At 44.5% G+C, this 18,810-nt stretch overlaps 1 protein-coding gene across 1 annotated transcript in view; it reads left to right on the top strand.

Moving 5' to 3' along the window:
• The window catches only part of LOC112075806 (transcription initiation factor TFIID subunit 4-like), a 35,337-nt gene extending 16,970 nt beyond the window's left edge, over nt 1-18,367 (top strand). Inside the window, exon 2 of the mRNA XM_024142739.2 lies at nt 15,269-18,367. Coding sequence (XP_023998507.1) covers nt 15,269-15,439 — 171 coding nt within the window. The 3' untranslated portion in view covers nt 15,440-18,367. The remainder of the gene's footprint in view (nt 1-15,268) is intronic.
• The last annotated feature ends 443 nt before the right edge of the window (nt 18,368-18,810 follow it).

Here is an 18,810-nt window from a genome sequence, read left to right on the forward strand (position 1 = left end):
AGGATTATGTGGAAAAACATTAAGATCTACAACATTTATTCCATGGGCAAAACTAGGTCCAGAGTATGACTGTGGCAGTGAGTAGGTCCAGAGACATGTTGGACAAAACCACTGAGTCGATAATGGCTCGAAAGACTTTTGGAGTGGGTTGTGGACTTCTCCATGTGAATATTAAAATCACCAAAATTTGAATATGATCTGCTATGACTACAAGGTCTGATAGGAATTCAGGAAACTCAGAGAAGGAACGCTGTATATGGCCCAGGAGGCCTGTAAACAGTAGCTATAAAAAGTGATTGAGTAGGCTGCATAGATTTCATGACTAGAAGCTCAAAGACGAAAACGCCATTTTTTTTTTTGTAAATTGAAATTTGCTATCGTAAATGTTAGCAAACACCTCCGCCTTTGCGGGATGCACGGGGGATATGGTCACTAGTGTAACCAGGAGGTGAGGCCTCATTTAACACAGTAAATTCATCAGGCTTAAGCCATGTTTCAGTCAGGCCAATCACATCAAGATTATGATCAGTGATTAGTTCATTGACTATGACTGCCTTGAAGTGAGGGATCTAACATTAAGTAACCCTATTTTGAGATGTGAGGTATCACGATCTCTTTCAATGATGGCAGGAATGGAGGAGGTCTTTATCCTAATAAGATTGCTAAGGCCGAACACCGCCATGTTTAGTTTTGCCCACCTAGGTCGAGGCACAGACACAGTCTCAATGGGTATGGCTGAGTTGACTACACTGACTGTGCTATTGGCAGACTCCACTAAGCTGGCAGGTTGGCTAACAGCCTGCTGCCTGGCCTGCACCCTATTTCATTGTGGGGCTAGAGGAGTTAGAGCCCTGTCTATGTTGGTAGATAAGATGAGAGCACCCCTCCAGCTAGGATGGAGTCCGTCACTCCTCAGCAGGTCAGGCTTGGTCCTGTTTGTGGGTGAGTCCCAGAAAGAGGGCCAATTATCTACAAATTCTATCTTTTGGGAGGGGCAGAAAACAGTTTTCAACCAGCGATTGAGTGCTGAGACTCTGCTGTAGAGCTCGTCACTCCCCCTAACTGGGAGGGGGCCAGAGACAATTACTCGATGCCGACACATTCTTTCTAGCTGATTTACACGCTGAAGCTATGTTGCACTTGGTGACCTCTGACTGTTTCATCCTAACATCGTTGGTGCCGACGTGGATCCAATATCTCTATACTCTCTACACTCGCCAGATTTAGCTTTAGCCAGCACCATCTTTAGATTAGCCTTAACGTGGTAGCCCTGCCCCCTGGTAAACAGTGTATGATCGCTGGGTGATTCGCTTTAAGTCTAATACTGCGGGTAATGGAGTCGCCAATGACTAGGGTTTTCAATTGTCAGAGCTAATGGTGGGAGCCTTCGGCGTCTCAGACCCCGTAACGGGAGGAGTAGAGACAAGAGAAGACTCAGACTCAGACTCCGACTCGCTACATAATGGGGAGAACCGGTTGAAAGTTTCTGTCGGCTGAATAAGCGACACCGGTTGAGCATTCCTACAGCGTTTCCCTCCAGAAGCCATGAGAAGTTGTCCGGCTGCGGGGACTGTGCGGGGGGATTTATACTACTATCTGTACTTACTGGTGGACAGACGCTGTTTCTTCCTTTCCTAAACTGAAATTACCTTGCCTAACGATTGCGTTGAAGCTGGGCTTGTATAGCACAGCTTATTCTCGCCGTAAGGCGATCGTTCTCCTGTATATTATGAGTACAGCGACTGCAATTAGAAGACATCATGTTTATGTTACTACTTAGCTTCGGCTGTTGAAGGTGTTGACGAACCATGTCCAGATAAAGCGTCCGGAGTGAAAAAGTTGAATGAGGGAAAAAAGTTGCGATGGAAAAAAACTAAAAATATAAACGGTAATTAAAAACAAAAACAAAACAAAAAACGTAAAGTTGTCAGCTAGCAAAGTAAAGTTGGCAGCAAAACGCACAGCAACAAAACGCACAGCAACACGTCTGCAGATTCAACAGGAAGTGACGCAATCAAGGTCGTTCTGCCCCTCTCTCGTTAACGACCTGCCTCTCTCTCCATGCTTCTCATACTCTCTAGTACTGTTCACTTTTTTCCACCTAGTCCCACAAAGCTGAACACCATGTCAAGAAAATAAGGATTTTTAAATTAGATGTAAAATGTGCTGTAAATATCCCAGGTTTGACAACCCCTTTCAATATGACACCCAGACTTGGGTAGGTAGGTCAAACATGCACATGGAGTTGCTCTTTAGAATTAAACTCCTCAAGTTTCAGTTGGTTCTTTCTGGGGCATCTATATAAAACATGAAGATCATCTCTGTCTGTCCCCTGCAGACCCAGGATGTTAATCAGAGCTGCTCTTCAGACGTAACCTACTCCCCCTGCCTTTAATGACACAMTGTAGCTACACGCTTTAYACACGCTTTACATCAGGTGGGGATTGGTGACAGGAGCAGGACAGGGACAGAGYGTACGACAGCTAAGGCGATAGCTTSMAAAAAGGACCCATTTATTTGAGATCAAGGACCTGTTTAGAGTTTGAACCTCCACTGGAAAACTCCTCTCTAATATCTCAGTGATCTGCATAATCATTCCCTTGGTGCACTGGGTTACATGACATGTTCCTTGGAAGTGAAAAGTGTTGCTTCTCGTATGTGGTTTTCTGGTAAAACATTGACAGTTCTGGGTAGATGGGTAGAGTGTGGTGCTCTGGGATCTAATCTTGTGCCTATAGTTTCCCTCCCATTACCCTGTGAAGTCAGGATCTATTAGTACCACAGTACGATGCTCTATAGTTCTCTAATGTTGGCCACCRTTACGCTAGCCTACTTTGTTCTCCCCAATTAGGCCATTTCTGTCTGGGATGTGTTCAGTAATGTGTTCAGTATCTGGKCATCCTTTACTCTTTCCTGMRTAGCTTCTTTGTTTCTGTTCGCTGGTTCCTGTCCCTCCCTGTCCAAGTTTAGGAGTGATTCACTTCAACAAAGACATCAGAGTCGGACCACAGCCCTCATTTGGCATCTTTCTTAAAGGCCCAATGCAGCCATTTTTATATCAATATCCCAAAAATTCTGGATAACAATGAACTACCATACTGTCCCTTAAAATAAAATAAAAATAGCTTTTTAGCAAAAAACTTTCTCAAGCAAGAATTTTGCTAGTACAGTCTGGGAGGGGTCTGAGTGGGGAGGGGAAAACTTAAAACTAGCTGTTATTGGCAAAGAAGTTTGGAACTGTCTTTCTTATTGGTCTATTAATCAATTTACTGAATGGTGATGTCATCATGGAAGCCGAAACTCCCGCCCTGTGTAAATTGTATTTTCAACCAACAATTATTTTTAAAAATCACTCTTTCACAGTGTTAGCTTCATCTGCTGTTGTACAATATAATATAAAATAGAGGAAAACTGAATTTTCACTGCACTGGGCCTTTAAAAGTAGCTAACCATCAGTTGAAAAACACCCCAACCAGTGCCTTGGTTATTAACTCAGTCACCACCCTCTCATTCAACTTGAATTAAAAATTTAAAACTGCAAGAAATGACACTGCCACACCATTTTAAAGTGTGTAAAAACCAACAAGGGCTCATTAGCAGAGTACTTCTGAAGACAAGCATTCTGACTTGAGACTCATTACACTTTCCCCATTTTAACTCTAATTGGGTTCATTTTATATATGAAACGCTCTGAATATTTAATGCAGAAAAAGTTTGGCACAACTGATACTTTATGAACAGCAGTTCTGAAGATAAATTGCCCAGGTTATCAAGTATGTAGAGTACAGGATTATCCTATTAGTCGTCTGTTRTATTGCTCTAGTTAGAACTTCAGAATGGGTTGCTAGGATGGTGGTACCATGTTCAACAGTCTAATAGTCTTATTGTTTAAATGTCCATGTCTTTTTATGTTAAAAGACAAAGACATTTCGTGTTGGGTCTAATCAATCTGATTTAGGTAATAACAGCTCTGTTGTTGTACCACTGGCAAACAATAGAGCTCTTCTGACCATCAATCCCACAATGCTATTACCAACTTTAACATTRAGGATATAACCTAGTTAATATATTAAAGTCTCTTAATTTGGTAAGATAGTCASCTAGTCCAGCTAAGAGCGATGCAATTAAACATTAAAAAATATGTAATGTTTTTTGTTGTAGTTTCTGCCATCTCCGACTTGCTCCTCAACCAAAATCTTTTGTTTCTCTGAGGTTGGAAAATAAAAAAGAGCCCAGATTCTGTTTYCAGGCACGGAAGTTTGAAGTTCTTTGTTTGGAAGGAAGGTTCCGGGTGCTGCACACTGTTTAGCTTGGTGACCCTGTGACTGTCTTCTGAGGAGTTGTATGAGCAGCCCTCCAGAGTACTGCTTCAGGTTCAGCTTTCATCTTAGCAGTAACCTGTGGACTTTGAAACTCAAGGCGATGGAATTGCAGCTTTGTCAGTACACTACTAATTAGAAAATTCCTAACCTAAAGCAAGATGTTTTAATTATGTGTTGTGTCAACGACTTTGCAGATTTAATCCATGGTTGGTACACACTCAAGTGTACCWCGAACTGTGTTGTTGTACTCACACCRTAAATCAACTGTTAGGGATTTGTTTTAAGGCTCTTTTTCCCTTTCCCTCTYTATCTGCCCCTATAACCTTCTGCCTTCTCATCCTCCATGTTTGTTTTAAGCCATCACATGCTTAAGTAGCCAAACTAGATGGTGAGTTAATGTGTTAGCTCGTGAAAAAGCTGKTCTGATTTGYGTTGGTTTGTGTTGTGTGTGAGGCTGAACAGTGTGACAGCTAGGCTATAGAGCTGTAGCTGGGTGTAGACTACAGYGCTGGTCTGTTGCTGTGAGTCAGTGTGAGGAAAGCCAGGAAAGGGTTAAACAGAAATTGAGCGGGGATGCTGGGGGCAGCAGTGCTGCAGAACATAGCAGTGTTCGTGCGAAGGCAAGTCATTTCCCGAAACACTGCAGACACATGGCCTGCGGCGCTCTGAAACCTTTGGAGACCAAAATGGCTTGCAGGAGTTAGAAGTAATAAGGTGTTTTTTTGCCTTCTTTCTCCTTGACTGAAATTCTGCACGGTTGCTATGCATTATTGCCATGGAGCTGGGTAGCAGTTTTTATGTGGGTATTAAGATGCTCTGCAACTGGCATTTTTTTGTAGATTTGTTGTTCTTAGTGGAGAACCAAATGGAAGTTGTTTGTTTTGAAAGTAATTCCTACATTTTTTTATCATGATCAGAATGCCAGACCTGACTCTTTTTCTCTCGTATTTTGTTCAGTTTTTCCTTTTTTGTAATCTTTTCAAGGACAAAGGGAAAATATGAGACCCTTTTTAGATTAAAATGACTATATTTACCTTACATGGTTGAACATCGCTCTCTCTGCTCTCTCGCTCTCGCTCTCGCTCTCTCTCTCTCGCTCTCTCTCTTTCTCTCTTTCTCTCCTCTCTTGTTTTATGATCATTGTCATAGTGCTTTCCTGCTGGTGTATGGTTTTCCTACAGAATAGGACCTCTCTATGAGCCTGACCCTCCACAAGGTCAGATAAAGGGCAATCTGTGTACGAGTCTGAACATAAACCTGCAGTATTAGTCCAGTCTTCCTCTGTCCTCTCTCCCATCCTGACCCCCTGATTACCAGCAGACTGAACCAAAGCCTTTTCATCCCTCCCCTGGTTCTGTTAATCTTGGCTTGCCTTCTCTTCGTGGTTCAAAGAGGGGCTCAGCATATAATCTGGTGTATGGTACATCTGTGAATTATTATTCTAATTCTTTATACGTTTATTAGAGCTGAATAAACTCACATCAAATACATCACTTGGGCGATGTCAAAAGGCCCGGGCAAATTAGCCGACATTGTTAACTCTTTCAAAATGGCCTCATCCAGCATGTCTGTGGGCGAGAGGGAGAGAAAGAAAGAAAGAGAGAGAAAGAAAGAGGGACAGAGGAGAGAGAGAGATGGGGACAGAGAAAAGAGTGGGAGAGAGAGGGAGAAGGAAATGGAGGGAGAGGGAGAAAGAGAGGGAGAGAAAGAGAGAGAGGGCTCTGTTGCTGATTAATGGCTGCCGTAAGAGAGAGGTTGGCAGACGGGAGTGCAGACCGAGCGTGGAGAGAGAGGGACTGCACTCCCACGGCTGGGCTACACACTATAAACAGAACTGAGGGAGGGAGGGAAGAGAGGAGGAGAGGAGCGTTCCCTGGTTGAAATGCAGCGTGGAGGTGAACATGTGGGAAAGCTTTTGTGTTCCTGGCACACAGTCAGTCAGTCGGTACGGTGGTGATGGGAGGGCCTTTTCCTAACTTCACAGAGCAGGGCGGCGGGCCGGGCTCTTTGACTAAGAGGGACTAACAACACTCACTAACTTTCACCACCGTCTGAGCACTGGTCCCCCACTAGATGTTCCCAGTTGCACAGCCGGTCAGCCACAGTCATGACTGTTGTACTATTAATGTCTGGCTGTGCCTTGTCACATTAACTCCTGGTTTAGCTTGTCAATAAAGAGGCTTCATTGTAGTCTGTTGTAAGTCAGAGATTCATTTTTTTGCCTTGAGGTTCAGGCTTTATGAACAGTGGAAAGGGATGGTTTAACTGTAAGTTGTAGGTTAATATGTACATACAGCCCACAAGCCAAGCTATTTCTTGATCTTACTAGTTTTTTCCAGAATGTGAAACACACACATTAGATGACTTTTGAAAGAAACTGGCAGACTGCTGTGTGCGTATGCACTCTTGTTCTGTCTGTGTGTGTACGCGTGTGTCTGCAGCCCTCCTCTCCCAGCCCTGTCTGCAGCTTCTCTCTTCCCACCACCCCTGTCCTGCAGCCTCTCTCTCCAGTTCGCAGCCTCCCTCCTGTCTGCAGCCTCCTCTCCTCCCTCCCCCTGTCGCAGCCTCCTCTCTTCCCACCCCCTGTCTGCAGCCGTCCTCTTCCTCCCACCCCTGTCTGCAGCCTCATCCTCCCACCTGTCTGCAGCTCCTCTTCCCAGCCCTGTCTGCAGCCTCTCTCTCCCAGCCCCTGTCTGCAGCCTCCTCTCCTTCCCCCCCTGTCTGCGCCTCCTCTCCTCCCACCCCTGTCGCAGCCTCCTCTCCTCCACCCGTCTTGCAGCCTCCTCTCCTCCCACCCCCTGTCTGCAGCCTCCTCCTCTCCCACCCCCTGTCCTGCAGCCTCTCTCCTCCCACCCCCTGTCTTGCAAGCCTCGCTCCTCTCTCGACCAACCCTGTCCTGCAGCCCTCCTCTCCTCCCAGCCCATGTCCTGCAGCCTCCTCTCCTTCCCCACCCCTGTCTGCAAGCCTCCTCTCTCCTTCCCACCCCTGTCTGCAGCCTCCCTCATCCCTCTCAACCTAGCCCCCTGTCTGCCAGCTTCCTCTCTGCTCCACCGCCCCTGTCTGCAAGCTCCCTCTCCTCCCTATTCCTCCCACCCCCTCTGTTCTGCAGCCCCTCTCTCCCACGCACCGGATTTCTTGCGCGTATCCAGGCAGTTTCCCTGTGCACCCACCCCTATGGTGGTACAGCTGTGTGTCTGTTCCACAGCGACTCCAAATCGCTGCCTGCGCCAGTCCCTATCTCGCTAACGCCTCACTTCGTCTATCCACCCCTCTCCGCTCCCAGCCCCTGTCTGCAGCCTCCTCTCTTCCCAGCCCCCTGTCTGCAGCCTCTCTCCCTCCCAGCCCCTGTCTGCAGCCTTCCTCTCTTCCCAGCCCCTGTCTGCAGCCTCCTCTCCTCCCAGCCCCCTGTCTGCAGCCCCTCTCCTCCCACCCCCTGCCTCACTCTCTCCCACCAGCCCTGTCTGCAGCCTCCTCTCTTCCCAGCCCTGTCTGCAGCCTCCTCTCTCCAGCTTCGCTGTCTGCAGCCTCTTCTCCTCCTACAGAGTGCTGATCCAGCAGTATTGCTCTGCTGGCCAACCAACCCACCTCTCTGTGCTGTGTAGAGCTGTGTGTGTGCCAGGAAAAGTGGGCCATTAACCCTCAGCCAAGGTGTGACCTGAGCCATCCAATATTTGCTCCAGCATCAAGGCCCGGTGCCACTCAAGTTCAAAGCTGCTGATCAGCAGAAAAACCCTAAACAATAAAGGACCAAATGCTAATTCCTAAGACACCTAGGAGCTTCAAACACCACCAGACAATTAGCCAGGAGAGGAGAGGAGAGGAGAGAGGAGAGGAGAGGAAAGAGGAGAACATACATTATTAATCAAAAGTACAATTTAGAAAGTGGGGACTAATCTGGCTCTCTCTGCACCCAAGGTTGAACAGTAGATTAAGGAAGATAGAAAATATTGAAGGTAGACTGACCTGAGCTCACCATTTCCTTACTGTGGAAGAAAGAAATCCTCCCTTTATGGTATAGATACTATCCTATAGAATGAGTGAATAACACAGCAGTGTATGAAAGACAAATATCTAAATGAGAGTAAGCATTCTCTTGCTGTCTTCCTGATCAGTTTGTGTGCTGAAATATGTAGGCGCCATAATGATACTGATTGTACACTATGCACATCATGTCAGTTGTATTGTTGTGTGTTTCTGGATGTACATGCACACCCACGCTCCCTGGTCTCTCCCGCCAGGGTGAACTGCAGTGTGTCTATCCCATTGGCACACTGTCATGTAAGAGTGTGGAGGTGAGGAGGTAAGGGCTGTAGCCAGTGTTAGCAGACTGGGGCCCTTCTCTAGAGTATCAGTTTCTATAGTCACTCTCCTCTCAGCCCCCTGTCCTCTCCTAGGTTCTCCACAGCTCTGTCTGTCTGTGTGTCTCAGGGACACAAACAACTGAAACGTCTGAAAGGATGTATCGAGGTATCCCTGTGTGTGTTGCACGATGGATATGTCATGTGACATAATGCCTCGCAGCACCCATCACAGATAAAATGACAGATGCTGCTTTTTGCCTCGTGGATCTTTCTCAGCAGCAAAGACGATTTTGCAAAGACAAACTCTCCTGTCTGTCTCTCTCTCTCTTCTCTCTATTCTCTCTCCACGGTGACCTTACGAAGGTGCCATTCTGCCGTTCATTTAATGTCAGACACCATTACTATATAATTGCTGTTTGACGGGAAAAGCGTGGTGTTTTGACTTCTCGCCTCTCCTTATATCTGACACTCAACCATCTGCTTTGTTTTGTGTTTGTGAGGTATTTTCCTATTTCCCCTTAACATGAGTCAACATGCATTTGAAAGAGGGATTGGTCTCCATAGATACAGACAACAACAGACCGTGTGTTTGGGTTGCTGGCAGGTTGCAGAGGCTTATTAAGGTGAGGGGAGGGGAGGAGGAGAGAAGAGGCTGCCTGCGACGCTGCTGCGTTAGCTAAGTGAAATCAGCTTGGCTCGCTGGCAGCAGGCTGACCTTTCTCCTGTATTTGGATCACTTACCCAGGCTGAGGCTCGCCATGAACTGGGTCCGCACAGGAGCTGAGTGAGGCATTCTGGGAGCTCCAGACAACAAGACGGGGGCTAGTAGTGATGTCCAGGGCTACTGCCCATCCCCACCTCCCTCCTCACCCCTCCACGCCCGGCCACCCGCCCCGTCTGTCCAGGTGGATGGATGGCTTTGATTGGTGGAGTGTGTTGCTGTGTCCACAGGGCGGTGGGGTGAGTGGCAGTAATTGGCATGGCAGGGGCAGCCCATCTTTCACGTGTGGTCAGTCGTGATTGGCCTGATGAGCCGGGTAGGGGGCGCTCCTTCCCAGTGAGGACCCTGGGGACGGAGGACAGACGGAGGCCTGTCCCGTGTCCACCTCCACCCCGACTGGCCCTCCCGATTTGTCAACATCACTGACAGGAACAGATGTGGTGGAGGGAGACATGGAAGGGACAAATGGAACTCTATTCCCTATATAGAGCACTACTTTTCCAGAGCCTATGAGTCTATAGTGCACTCTATTGGAATAACTTTTGACCAGAGCTTATGAGTACTATAGTGCACTCTATAGGGAATAACTTTGACCAGAGCTCTATGAGTACTATAGTGCACTCTATAGGGAATACTTTTGACCAGAGCTCTATGAGTACTATAGTGCACTCTATAGGGAATACTTTTGACCAGAGACCTATGAGTACTATTGTGCACTCTATAGTAGGAATACATTTGGGCGCAGAGGACAATAGTGCACTCTACTAAGGAATAGCTTTTGACCAGAGCTCATATGAGTACTGTAGTGCACTCTATAGTGGAATAGCTTTTGACCAGAGCTCTATGAGTACTATAGTGCACTCTATAGGGAATAGCTTTTTGACCAGAGGCTCTTATGAGTACTGTAGTGCATCTCTATAGGGAATACATTTGACCAGGCCCTAAGAGTAATACAGTGACTCATAACGGGAATAACTGTTTGACACGAGCTCTTGATGAGTAACTATAGTGCATCTCTATAGGGAATAACTTTTGACCAGAGCTCTATGAGTACTATAGTGCACTCTATAGGGAATAACTTTTGACCAGAGCTCTATGAGTACAATCAAATCAAATTCAATTGTATTAGTCACATGCGCCGAATTCAACAGGTGTGGACCTTACAGTGAAATGCTTACTTACGAACCCCTAACCAACAATGCAGTTAAAAAAAATATGGATACGAATAAGAAATTAAAGTAACAAGTAATTAAAGAGCTGCAGTAAAATAACAATAGAGAGACTATATACAGGGGGGTACCGGTACAGAGTCAGTGTGCAGGGGCACCGGTTAGTTGAGGTAATATGTACATGTAGGTAGAGTTATTAAAGTGACTATGCATAGATGATAACAACAGAGAGTAGCAGCGGCGTAAAAGGGGGGGACAATGCAAATAGTCCGGGAGTCCGGGTAGCCATTTGATTAGATGTTCAGGAGTCTTATGGCTTGGGGGTAGAAGCTTTTTATAAGCCTCTTGGACCTAGACTTGCCGCTCCGGTACCGCTTGCAGTGCGGTAGCAGAGAGAACAGTTTATGACTAGGGTGGCTGGAGTCTTCGACAGTTTTTAGGGTCTTCCTCTGACACCGCCTGGTATAGAGGTCCTGGATGGCAGGAAGCTTGGCCCCAGTGATGTACTGGGCCGTTCGCACTACCCTCTGTAGTGCCTTGCGGTCAGATGCAGAGCAGTTGCCATACCAGGCACTGATGCAACCAGTCAGGATGCTCTCGATAGTGCAGCAGTAGAACCTTTTGAGGATCTGAGGACCCATGCCAAATCTTTTTAGTCTCCTGAGGGGGAATAGGTTTTGTCGTGCCCTCTTCACAACTGTCTTGGTGTGCTTGGACCATGTACGTTTGTTGGTGATGTGGACACCAAGGAACTTGAAGCTCTCAACCTGCTCCAATGCAGCCCCGTCGATGAGAATCGGGGCGTGCTCGGTCCTCTTTTTCCTGTAGAGGTTGTTGTCCTGGCACCACACGGCCAGGTCTCTGACCACCTCCCTATAGGCTGTCTCGTCGTTGTTGGTGATCAGGCCTACCACTGTTGTGTCACTGGCAAACTAAAGGATGGTGTTGGAGTCGTGTCTGACCGTGCAGTCATGAGTGAACAGGGAGTACAGGAGGAGACTGAGCACGCACCCCTGAGGGGCCCCTGTGTTGAGGATCAGCGTGGCAGATGTGTTGTTACCTACCCTTACCACCTGGGGGCGGCTCGTCAGGAAGACCAGGATCCAGTTGCAGAGGGAGGTGTTTAGTCCCAGGATCCGTAGCTTATTGAAGAGCTTTGAGGGCACTATGGTGTTGAACGCTGAGCTGTAGTCAATGAATAGCATTCTCACGTAAGTGTTCCTTTTGTCCAGGTGGGAAAGGGCAGTGTGGAGTGCAATAGAGATTGCATCATCTGTGGATCTGTTGGGGCGGAATGCAAATTGGAGTGGGTCTAGGGTTTCTGGGATAATGGTGTTGATGTGAGCCATGACCAGCCTTTCAAAGCACTTCATGGCTACAGACGTGAGTGCTACGGGTCAGTAGTCATTTAGGCAGGTTACCTTTGTGTTCTTGGGCACAGGCACTATGGTGGTCTGCTTAAAATATGTTGGTTTTACATACTCGGACAGGGAGAGGTTGATAATGTCAGTGAAGACACCGGCCAGTTTGTCAGCGCATGCTCGCAGTACATGTCCTTGTAATCCGTCTGGCCCTGCAGCATTGTGAATGTTGACCTGTTTAAAGGTCTTTCTCACATCGGCTGCGGAGAGTGTGTTCACACAGTCTTCCGGAACAGCTGGTGCTCTCATGCATGTTTAGCTCGTCTGGTAGGCTCGTGTCACTGGGCAGCTCTCGTCTGCGCTTCCCTTTGTAGTCTGTAATGGTTTGCAAGCCCTGCCACATCCGACGACCGTCAGAGCCGGTGTAGTACGATTCGATCTTAGTCCTGTATTGACACTTTGCTTGTTTTTATGTTCGTCGGAGGGCGAGATTTCTTATAAGCTTCCGGGTTAGATTCTGCTCCTTGAAAGCAGCAGCTCTAGCCTTTAGCTCAGTGCGGATGTTGCCTGTAATCCATGGCTTCTGGTTGGGCTATGTACGTACGGTCACTGTGGGGACGATGTCATCGATGCACGTATTGATGAAGCCAGTGACTGATGTGGTGTACTCCTCAATGCCATCGGAGGAATCCAGGGAACATATTCCAGTCTGTGATAGCAAAACAGTCCTGTAATTTAGCATCTGCTTCATTTGACCACTTTTTATTGATCTAGTCACTGGTGCTTCCTGCTTTAATTTTTGCTTGTAAGCTGGAATCAGGAGGATAGAATTATGGTCAGATTTGAAGGGCGATGGAGAGTTTTGTATTCTTTCCTGTGTGTGGAGTAAAGGTGGTCCAGAGTTTTTTCTCTCTCTGGTTGCACATTTAACATGCTGATAGAAATTTGGTAAAATGGATTTAAGTTTCCCTGCATTAAAGTCCCCGGCTACTAGGATCGCCGCCTCTGGGAGAGCATTTTCTTGTTTGCTTATGACGGAATACAGCTCCTTCAATGCTGTCTTAGTGCCAGCCTCAGTCTGTGGTGGTATGTAAACAGCTACGAAAAATACAGATGAAAACTCTCTAGGTAGATAGTGTGTTTTACAGCTTATCATGAAATGCTCTACCTCAGGCGAGCAATAGCTCGAGACTTCCTTAGATATCGTGCACCAGCTGTTATTTACAACAATACATAGTCTGCCGCCCCTTGTGTTACCAGATGCCGCTGTTCTGTCCTGCTGATACAGCGTATAACCAGCCAGCTGTATGTTGATAGTGTCGTCATTCAGCCACAACTCCGTGAAGCATAAGATATTACAGTTTTGAATGTCCCGTTGGTAGTTTAATCTTCCACGTAGGTCATCGATTTTATTCTCCAGATTGCACGTTTGCTAGCAGAATGGAAGGAAGTGGGGGTTTATTCGATCGCCTACGAATTCTCAGGAGGCAGCCCGCCCTCTGGCCACTTTTTCTCCACCTCCTCTTCACGCAAATCACGGGTATCTGGGCCTGTTCCCGAGAAAGCAGTGTATCAAAAATGATTCTGCCAGTCCGTGGTGAGTAATCGCTGTCCTGATGTCCAGAAGTTATTTTCGGTCATAAGAGAAGGTAGCGGCAACATTATGTACAAAATATGTAAAAAAAAATAAGTTACAAACAATGCAAACAAACAAACAAAAAAACTAAATAGGTTGGGGACACGTAAAACGTCAGCCCTCTTCTCCGGCGCCATTTTATACTATTGTGCACTCTATAGGGATTCACTTTTGACCAGAGCACTATGAGTACTATAGTGCACTCTATGGGGAATAACTTTTGACCAAAGTACTATAGTGCACTCTATAGGGATTAACTTTTGACCAGAGCACTATGAGTACTATAGTGCACTCTATAGGGAATAACTTTTGACCAGAGCACTATGAGTACTATAGTGCACTCTATAGGGAATAACTTTTGACCACAGCCCTATGAGTACTATAGTGCACTCTATAGGGAATAACTTTTGACCAGAGCTCTATGTGTACTATAGTGCACTCTATAGGGAATAAGGTTTTATTTGGGACGCACATTGAGACTACGGGGAGGCTGTGGCCACCCTTACTCTCCAGGGGTTTGCAGGGTATTTGAAGCTAGATACAGTCATGTATACAAAGTCTATAGGGTGAGTTTGTACAACTGCACTGTAGTCTTGGGTCCTGTAAATCCATACCTTTCATATGCTTGCAATTAGGCTCTGTCTATACAACTGTATGTTTATAGAGCGGTGCAATCAATGTATTTGTGGGAGGGTGTTATGGGGAGTTCCTAACGGAAATGGCTGAGTGGTCATTTTGGTGGATTTGCCACCTGTTTTTCATTTGGAAACGTAAACGGTTGTCTGTGATTTATATCAGGGTTCTGTATACACTCATTCTATATTTTAATATAATTCTTTGCATAGAATTGAACAAACAAGGAGTTCCTTTTCAGAATGGAAGTCAGCTCAAAATGTGTTCATTTCCAGGGCGATATAATGAGCTATAAAGACAGTTTAAATGATCTTCACATCCTGCTAGTTTAAGTGCAATCTAATGCTATACATTATTTCTTTGTTTACTAGAATGCACGTAAAGTTCTGGACTTTATTAATGAATCAGCGTTGATGTCGTTCTCTTACTCTACGAGAGGGTTTTACTTTGTTAAAACTGAAGTAAGCATTTCACTGTAAACACCTATTCTATTCGGCGCATGTGACAAAAAACATTTAATTTGATTTTAATTAAGTGTATGTGCCTAATTGTTGAGAGAGGCTAGCCTATATGCATTACTCAAATATTTCCTGTCTAACAAGGATGTGTTCATTTTTAGACATTTTTAGACATGGGAAACAGTCAAGGTATATCTTCAGGTTGGGTGACTTAGACACAGAGCAGTGAAGGCGTTCACAGTATTGAAAGCCTTGTCATGATTGGATGATATTGATGTTAGAGATATGTTGTCCCTTACTTACTTTACCTTCCCCTCTCTCTGTCTCTTCATTTGATTTGATTATCTCTGTCTCTTCTCTCTGTCTCTTCTCTCTGTCTCTTCTCCCTGGCTCTTCTCTCTGTCTCTTCTCTCTGTCTCTTCTCTCTGTCTCTTCTCTATGTCTCTTCTCTCTGTCCCCTCTCTCTGTCTCTTCTCTCTGTCTGTTTGAGTGCCAACCGAAACATTTTTAACTTTAATTGGTTATTTAATTCTTACCAGCCACCTACAGCCGCTAGCCTTGGAGCAGACCCTCTGCTCCTCTCCCCTCTCTATCCTCAGGTGTACATGATGTTGAGATGGATCTGTTGTCCCAGGACTCACCCCCTGTCCTCTCTCTCTCTCCCCAGGTACCAGGCAGCTCAGTGGGGTCGCCGGGTGCCGCCTCCTCCCCCTCCACGTCGTCACAGCGGCAACGTCAACGCATCACCCGCGTCAACCTCAGGGACTTCATCTTCTACATGGAGCAGGAGAAAGAGACAGCCCACTCACTTCTGCTCTACCGGGCTCTGCTCAAGTAGCACCCTCTCCCTCCCAGCACCCTCCTCTCTCTCCCTTACCATCTCCTTCTACCCCTGCAACGTGCCTTCAATCGGGTCAGATGTTTCAGCTCAGTGTCTGTGTTGTGATGTTGATATTAATGTAGCTTTTGATATAAAGGCTAGAGAAAAAACAAATAAAATGTATTGTATGTGTCTTTATCTGTTTTAGCTTCATGATAAATACACTGAGTACCAAACATTAAGAGCACCTTCCTAATATTGCCCTTTTGCCTTTTGCCCCCAGACCAACTCAGTTTGTCGGGGTATTGACTCTACAAGGAGTCGAAAGTATTCCACAGGGATGCTGGCCCATGTTGACTCCAATGCTTCCCACAGTTGTCAAGTTGGCTGGATGTCCTTTTGGTGGTGGACCATTCTTGATACACACTGGAAACTGTTGAGTGTGAAAAACCCAGCAGCGTTGCAGTTCTTGACATAAACCGGTGCGCCTGGCACCTACTATCATACCCTGTTCAAAGGCACTTAAATCTTTTGTTTTGACCATTCACCCTCTGAATGGCACACACACAATCCATGTCTCAAAAATCCTTCTTTAACCTGTCTATTCCCCTTCATCTAAACTGATTGAAGTGGATTTAACAAGTGACATCAATAAGGGATCATAGCTTTCACCTGGAGTCACCTGGTCATGGAAAGAGCAGGTGTTCTTAATGTTTTGTACACTCAGTGTATATGTATTTAGAGTGTTGAATTTAAGGCCATGGTGATGCAAACTCCTTGGGTATTATTGGGACTGGGTTTTTAAGGAGAGATGTGTTTTTGTGTCTAAGGACCTGAGCCAGTACTTTTTCCCATGTCAGTTGTAAATTTGATGTCCCAGGTGAAATACTGAATGAACCATCTCAAAGTGATTTTCTTTAAAATAATCATATTCTGAACTTAATACAGCCTACAATATTCTCTAGAACTTATTTGTTGAACAAAGTTTAGTGAATATAGTTACACAAAACTAACAAGTCATAGAGGGGTCTGATTCTTTATACCAGAAACTTACCAGAGCAGCTTTTTGGAAAGTTTATCTTCAAGAAATGAATTACAGCATAACAGAAATCGAGCTCTTTAAATGTAAATATTAATTTTGAATACTTTTAAACAGTATGTATGACATTTTTACCACATGTAATGTTAATTACTCAGTACTGAGATATTCTGTAAATTCATGTGCATTGAAATTTGTTATGATGTTATTTTATTTGGATCCCCATTAGCTGACGCCATGACGACAGCTAGTCTACCTGGGGTCCGACACGAAACGAAAAAGACATTACAGACAAAAATACTTTATAATTTACATACAGTACACTTAAAAAACATGAACAAATGTAAAATATCTGAAAGGTAACATTTAACTGTCATTAGGAAAAATTGTATTCTTTGTATTCTTTCACTTTATAAACTTTGTTTTAATGCAATGCAGATAGTCCAATCCAATCCAACAGGTCAATAATTAAACAATGGTCAGAGTTACCACAGTCCACCAATATTGTGGATTCTGGCCAGTCACCCTCATTGAGCAATGCACAGTAGTCTCTCTGTACCCAAACGTATGGAGAGACTTGAGAGACTCTTTTTTCAAGATGTCCCTGTAGAATTTAGATGTTGGCCATCTGTCTCATTGTTTGTGCCCATTTCCACAATAGTTTAGGTTGTCTGAAGAACCTATTCTGTGAAGCCATGCCCATACCCTCAGCAGACGCCCAGAGTGCAGTATGGTCGTTCGACAAGCAGCTCCCATTAGGGTTTCCTCTGTTTCACTTCAAGACTATTAACAATACATATCAGACGTGTAAGGAGCTGGACAGTTGTTGGAGTACAGTTTTGAGAATTCTTCATTTTAGCCTAATATTGACATTGCAATGTTTTTAGAGTTGTATGTTTTTATGTTCTCTCTAGAATGAGAGGCGGGAGACTAATGCCTCTCTGTCAGTAGCTATAGATCCTTGTCATTAGGGTCCAACTCTGCAAGGCCTCAGTGTTGTCACCTGTTTCTGACCATCCTCTTATTAACATGGCCTTTCTCTTATTGGTTGGTTTTGAATAGCCTAGCCTCTATGCAGCTTCTGTCTTGTGTCGCTTTGTCATTTATTTGTTGAATGGGCAACATTTGAAATGAAAGTGCATTGAAGTTTTTTCTAACAGCACTATTATATACTGTTTTTTTATTACTTATACAATGAGAAAAAACAGAACGCTGTGTTAGCAACGTGTAGAAAAAAATAATTCCTGTCTCAAGCATCAAACAGTATTGTCAGTTGGTGTTGAAAGGGAAACTTATTTTTTAACTATTTATATATTTTTCTTTTGAGTTCTTTTTTCATTGGCATTTTATTTGCCACATTTTAGGCAATGCAATTTTATCTCAAAAGTACTTATCGTTGAAAAAATTGAAGTTTAAAAGAAGCACAAAAATACCTATTTGTTCAGTGGTTAATATTTTAATAATTATTTGTATGATTTCTGATAAATAAACAGGAGAACATTTCTACTACTTCAGCTTTTTAGCCAAAATATAAGGATTACTGATGTACCCAGTTGGAAGATGTTTTAATGTATGGATAATTTGTAAATATTGTTTACAAGACCATGTGTTTATTAGGACTATGTTATTTTTGGTAAACTCTGTACATATCCTGAAAATGTCCTGTTTGTGTGAAAAACATACTTCTGTATTTGTACCTATTTTGTAAAATAATAAATAAACTGTTTACTAAATTAAGCAGACACAGATTTTTGTGATTTGAGTACAATTTCTTTGAATATCCATAATATCCATATCCATCTGTAATATGTTTAGTAACACTTGATACCATACAGTACAGTTCTGTAGTTAAAGCAGAGTAACTGGATTTGGTAGTACAGCTTTATTAAAGTACTGTACTTAAATTGTGTAGCTGTAGCTTAAGTGTTGTAATTACTGTACTATATAACAGGTTAGCATGTTAGCTACGCATAGTAATCAGTTTCTCTTAATTATTTAAATCTAACCACAAAATCAACAGTAATGTTTTTACAAGACAGTTAGTTGTACCCAAACTGAAATTGACTATTGAAACCAACTTCATATCCATTTACTAGCATTACACATGCTAAGTACAAATTGAGTTAAGTACCAGTACTAGAGACCAAGAAGAAGTCCCCTCCGGATTCTACTGCTAATTAAGCGGCAGCATTTTGAAAAGACCAAAACGTTTAACTCGGTGCAAAACACAGGGATTTGGGAGCAGATTCTGGCGGGGGGGGTTTTCTAGATGCAGCAGCAGGCCCATTTGAAAGTCCCTTTGGCCCCTCAGACTGCTGATCTTGATTTAACCCCTAACGTCCCCTACTTT

This window comes from Salvelinus sp. IW2-2015, unplaced genomic scaffold (assembly GCF_002910315.2).
Source record: "Salvelinus sp. IW2-2015 unplaced genomic scaffold, ASM291031v2 Un_scaffold3410, whole genome shotgun sequence".
NCBI classification, from domain to species: domain Eukaryota; kingdom Metazoa; phylum Chordata; class Actinopteri; order Salmoniformes; family Salmonidae; genus Salvelinus; species Salvelinus sp. IW2-2015.